The sequence below is a fragment of the Phaethon lepturus genome, unplaced genomic scaffold (assembly GCF_000687285.1).
Source record: "Phaethon lepturus isolate BGI_N335 unplaced genomic scaffold, ASM68728v1 scaffold3514, whole genome shotgun sequence".
Classification (NCBI taxonomy): domain Eukaryota; kingdom Metazoa; phylum Chordata; class Aves; order Phaethontiformes; family Phaethontidae; genus Phaethon; species Phaethon lepturus.
Genome location: NW_010535293.1, coordinates 57096 through 63095, shown reverse-complemented (window position 1 = coordinate 63095; position 6000 = coordinate 57096). Strand labels below are relative to the sequence as shown.

The following is a 6000-nucleotide window of genomic DNA, read 5'->3' as shown; positions in this document are numbered from 1 at the left end:
TTCCTGAATCACATGCTGGAGTTTGGGAGAAATAGGGCAGGTGTCTCCTTTCACTCTTACTTGGCGAATTCGAGCACTACCCACCAGCTTGGAATTGCCATCTGTAATGAATCCTAAACAGGAGAAGGAAAAGAGCAGTACTGGTCATATGACAGAACTACTACTAATATTTCTTCATCTCATTTATGATCCACTGATGTATTAATATTTTTCTATGGATTCTTTTCTAAAAAAACACTTTAAGCAAAACAGTCATGAAAGTTAAGCCCTTGTGTTGATTTGAAAGGAGTTCTTAGATAACATCCATCGCTAACAGAGTTCAGTATCATTACCTAGCTGTATTTTATACAGAAGGAAACTGAGGCCTGGAGGAGAAAAGTGGCTTGCTTCAAGTCACATAGCAGAGTAGCTTTATGTAGTGTTCACTTGACCACAGTTGGTCAGTGCCTGTCACGTCCAATGAACAACCCTGCTAATGTATTTCAGTATTTACTGTTCAATGTGAGCTGGAAAATGGGATATATCTATTACTGGATATGACTGGATAGAAACCTGGTGATATTGCATAATTAGCCTTCACACTAACCGAAATCATGATGCAGAGCTCTCCTGAGGAAAAGCTTTACAGTGCCACCTATCTGCCATTCTGGTTTTGAATTATGGAAAGAAGCTCGTGTAAAACTGAGGCATGTCTCTGAATATCTGGAATAAGTAATGTAAAATGTGAAAAATGTAAAATAACAGTGCAGAATTTTCACATTATATTAAAGGTAACGAAAATATCAGGGCACATGAAACTTGGGGTCAGGCTGTGGGTTGTTATCCACTAGTGTTCATATTATAAGAATCCGCACCAGTCTTATGCACTCACAGTCTCTTTCTCTGGTCAAATATGAGTGTGCAAGTTAGGGAAATGTATATAAAAAGAAGTGTTTCTAGCAAGTTGAAGTGAAACAATGTGACTTTGCACCTTTATATGATCCATAAAGATTTTTGACTAAGGTAGTGTTTGCCCATGTGAAGAAATCCTGATAACTGTAGACATCATGGAATCCATCTGTAAAGCTGTTCTCAATGTGTTTGTTTAAGTAGTAGGAATTGGGATCTCTCTGCCCATAGGCAACCAGTAACAGCATCCATAAAAACCCCAGATAGGCTGGAAAAAACAAGAAGAGGCAGCACATGTGAGCTCAGAATTAACACTGCTGTTCAAAATGAATGGCATGAATGATTACGGCTGTCATCACTTATTAGGTTAAGGAGAAGCTTTGCTAGACTTTGACTGACCAGTGCTAATGAATTTACACAAGTTACAGCAACGTGCTGCAGTTTAAGCATATCACAGTTAGAATACGAGTAGAGGTCGAGAAAATGAGTGGGAAGGCTGGCTGAACACCAATAGTAGTGACAGCTCTAAATAAAATGAATAGTCTAATTTTGTTTCAAGTGAAGTTGAGGAAATTTTTTCCATTGTTTTAAGAGGAAATAAAACTGGGGTATAAATCACTGTCTATGGATACTATCCACTTTTAGAAAGATGGCTTCCAAAGATGGCCTCCAGATTTCAACTTTGTTTAACTGCTGACCTCCTCCTTTTACCCCTTCTAACTTTTCATTAACCTCGCATGTGTCTGTAATGTGTTTCTTTACCATAAAATCAAGCCTCTAGCCATATATTTATCTCCAGCTAACATTCCCGCCTCCTTTCAGCTCCAAATGCCACTGAACAGCTTGTCTCTACACCATAATGCCTGGCAGAAAGCTAAAGATATGCCAAAACTTTTTCATCCAAGAGAACAATATTTTCACTGATATAAAAATACTGATGAATATTACTGAATAAAACAAGATAATCTACATCTGTATAGTACCCAGGATTTCTCTGATGAGGGCAAATGCTTTCTGCTCCTTCATGCGGCTGATTTTCATTTTCTCCACATCAGCTGCAGGAGGTGGCCGGTAAATATTGCTTATGCTGTCCCTTCGGGCTCCAAAGAGAGGATTTGAATCACCTGTGAGTGAGAACAGTAAACCCTAGAATTAGTCAACAGATTATCTATGTCCAGCTTTTTGTTTCTTTGGACATTATAAGGAAACATTTCCGTTTAATGCTGTTCCTTAGGAAGACAGGGGATGTGATTTTAACAATTAATATAGTAAGGCAAACAGTGGGGAGGGAAGGAGCTTACAAACACACTGTATTAGGTTTAGGCCCAGGTATAGTTCAGGTGTCTCTCTCTGGGCTGAGCATCTCAGAAGGTGATGTATTCAGAGCCTGAGACTGATCAGGGAAGAAGCTGTTGATCCAGATCCTTTGCTGTGCCCTAGGACTCCTGACTGTGATTGCAGAAACCACTGTTTGGTTTGTAGGAGTAATACAGATACTTGTGGTTATGGAAAACTATGTATACTGAGGACTTTCATATCACAAGACTTAAAGGAGGTGGGAAATTTCCTTGAGAGAGAACTTGAGTTTTAGATATGCTTGTCAGATAAAGATCTACCAATCTAGAAGAAGAGTGCATTTTGCACTGGGTCACATGTTTAGTTTCACTAGGTTGTGGAATAGTTACAGGTGGTGTTGCAAGGCATGCCATGAATACTGAGATGTCTGCATAGACATAAAACAAGCCGCCATGCATATCTGATTTTTTTGATATGTCTGACATGAGAGCTGAAATATTTAAGCATAGCTACTGCATACTAATAGCACTGATTCATTAGTTTAGATTATAATGGCTTCAGTCAGTTTGCCACATTTTATTATTTTCTTTTCTGGATGTTCCTTGAATGTTGATGGACTAAAAAGCGATTGGCTATCCACTTGTACAATTCTTGATCTAGTATGAATCAATGTAGGAGAATACTTCTTTTTTTCCTGACATAGGCAAGCCAGGAATGGAGGGAAGGAAGGAGTCAAATACGAGTATCCTGGCACCAAGTAGGTCCTACAATAACAGGAGCAATCTTAGAACAGCGCTAGGGGAGGTTGTGCATGCATTTACATTTGCAGATGTAAAAACATATGGAAAAAGATAAACAAGGAAGTATTATTCTTTGGATCCAGACTTCTTATCTTTTATGTTTTTGATCTTGTGGTCTTTTTCATTAAGTGTTCTGCAAGATTTATACAACCTAAATATACAGTAGTCTCTATATTTTCTCCAACTGGCACAAAATCAGTTACTTAGGTTTGTTTCCACTTCCACCTTGATCTTGGGAGTGCTAATGGGCAGGCACATAGTCACAGCACCTGTGGATTTAGTGATTTCTGCTAACCTGTCAGCTAAGATTCAGGTATATAAAGATAACCAGTGAAGTTCTCAGTTGAGCTGAGTCACATATTTGTGCACAAAGCACTCCAAAAAGTTGGAGAATGCTTCACTTCCTTTAATAATTTTCACTATACAGACAGTTACCTGGTGCAGACAAAGGCCCATCAATAGCTGTGTTTTCTTCATCCTCGTGTTCCACCTTCTTCAGAACCAGAGCAAAAAATGCAGCAAATCCCAGCACCTGGAAAGAATTATCTATAGAATCACCATATGCCCATTTCATATAAAGAAGCTCAGGCTTTGACCTGGATCCCTTTGGGTCCGTGGACTGCAGGAGAAAAACTGTGCTTTGGCTTTGTCATCATCAACATCAAATGTCATCATTTGTCTCGTCAACAAGAGAACAGTGCACTGTGCTGGGGTCCATCCAGCTAAAGTGATTTTGCCATATGACACATCTTCCCTGGTCAGAAACCTCATCACGTATTAAACTCTGACAAAACAAGGGAGATGAAACTAATGGAGTTAATATCAGCAAAAGACAACAGAACTCTTGAAACCACCTAACTCTTGTTTTAAGGGCAAAGAATTCTCATTTTACATGTTAAATCCCATGGTTCTTTACCACACATTACATTGTCTTCCTGAAATGATAGTACAATGAGTTCATATTGGCCAGTGGTTGTATTTCTGAGGATCTCACCTTTAAGGGCTGGGTGATGAAAAGACTTTCCAAGAAGGAGATGGCCATGGAGATCAGCCACTTGATGGAGTTCTCCTTGCCATAATGCAGCCCATAGAGCATGGTGAAGAACCCAGATACACCACTGGTGGCTGCAACAAGGAACCATGCAATGAACACAAACCACCAGGGCAGCCCTTTGGAAGAAGGACTTTTCTTGCCATCACCGGGGAAGCTTGGAACAAGGGACCACCTTGAGGTTCAACCAGAAAAGAAAAAAATCATTCTGCAGTAGAACAGAAGCCAAAAATCACAGTCTTTGGGTTCAGTGGGGATAGGCAACATCTTATGATTTAAAATATCAATAAAAATAGTCTGAATTATTTTAACTAATAGCAAAAACTACAGTGAGCAAAGTTATGAGGAAGTGTACAGAGATCAGCTAAAATCAAAACTAGTATGATGGGCTTATTTACTCCTCAGTCCATGAATAATTGAACCTCCAGTAGAAATATTGACAAATAGAACCATGAGTGCATTTTAGCTGCTGGATACATCTGTTGTGATCACCGTAAAGGCCCGAGAGATAATTAATGCTATTGTTTTGAATACTTTCAACTTATTTGTTAATTACCTTATTAACAATTAATTAATAATTCAACTTAATAACTGAAATATTTTTGCCTGCTTATTAATTTTTCTTTATTCATATCTTTTAAGAGACGTCTGAGGCTTTGGAGCTCAGTGATTATCCCATCCCTTTACTATTATTTGGCATTGTATTGTAACATTCAGTTTTGGAGGCAAAAATGACAAAGAGCAATGATCTATTATTATTGCTTTTGTGTGCAGTTCACAGTGCATTGAAATTTCTTTGTTGCCTCTACGATAGTATAACAGTAAAACATGTTTCTACAGCTATAATAATGGTTATCTAGCACATATTAAGCAGTAATTATTTGGGCTCCGTCATCCTGACCAGTTTTGAATTCATGACCTGAATTTACTTATACTGAGAATGAGATGAGAACTAAGTTACCTCTCACTGATGGATGCTGATGAGCAGATCCGGTTCTCCAGGAGGTTCTTCATGTGCTGAACCTGACAGACAGCTTGTGTGTAACTCTGAGGCATCTGAAATTTATGGGGCCCCAGTAATTTCAGCTCCATCTCTACACGCTGGAGTTGCATGTACAAACAACGATTGTAATCACTGTATTTCATCCGCTCAGACATTCCCTTCTCTGGAGTTGGGCTTCTTGTTTTTTCTACAGGTAAAGAATTTTTATTCTTTTTTTAAAGAAAAGCAGCATAGTTATCCCTAGATTAAAATACTGTTCAGTACAAAGGTTAGCAGAACTGGAGCTCAAGCTTATGAATGAGACAAAGTGAAGAGTAACATTGGAAGTGACATGTAAAAGCAACTTTAGTACTAGAGCTTTAATGCTTTTCTGCTGGAACGGGCTGGAATTGTTGCCAGGCGGCAACTTAGTAAAATGGAGGTCCTGAAACCTTAATAGAGAAGTCAGATAAGATCAAGGCTAATTTGTTCATAGATTACCTGTGCAATTAGTAGCTTGGTACACTCATTGGAAAAGCCAAATGCAAGTCTTAATGAAATCAGTGGGATTGTTTATTCATGTATTATTGTTTAATTGAAAATAAATGAATGCCCAAGTTAAGAGTCAGACTGCAAGAAACAACAGCACAAGGCCAAGAAGAAATAAAAGGACAAAAGGACTGTGAAAAAAATGGTATTTTTGAGTCTTTATGCTATGAGATACTGATCCTGCTCCCAAGCGAGGCTGGTAGCTAACATTTAATTCTATAGCATAAGAAATAGAAATTTCACAGTGTCTTTACTCCATTGGGCAGTCAGTAGTGCACAATAAAAGGACAAGAGGCAATGGGCAGAAATTAAAACATCGGAAAGTCTGTCTGAACATGAGGGAAAACTTCTGTATTGTGCAGGCAGTTGGACAATGGAAAAGGTTGCTCAGAGTATTTGTGGAGTCTCCATCCTTGGACATTAGACAATCTCCA

The 6000-nt window shown here is 38.6% G+C and overlaps 1 protein-coding gene across 1 annotated transcript in view; it reads right to left on the bottom strand.

Annotated features, from left to right (window-relative positions):
- PKD1L2 (polycystic kidney disease 1-like 2) overlaps positions 1-6000 on the bottom strand; it is a 41962-nt gene that overhangs the window by 9152 nt on the left and 26810 nt on the right. The window contains 7 exon segments of the mRNA XM_010285747.1: positions 1-2; positions 4-113; positions 971-1156; positions 1872-2012; positions 3405-3516; positions 3979-4220; positions 5034-5225. The exon segment at positions 1-2 is cut by the window's left edge and continues 228 nt beyond it. Coding sequence (XP_010284049.1) covers positions 1-2; positions 4-113; positions 971-1156; positions 1872-2012; positions 3405-3516; positions 3979-4220; positions 5034-5225 — 985 coding nt within the window.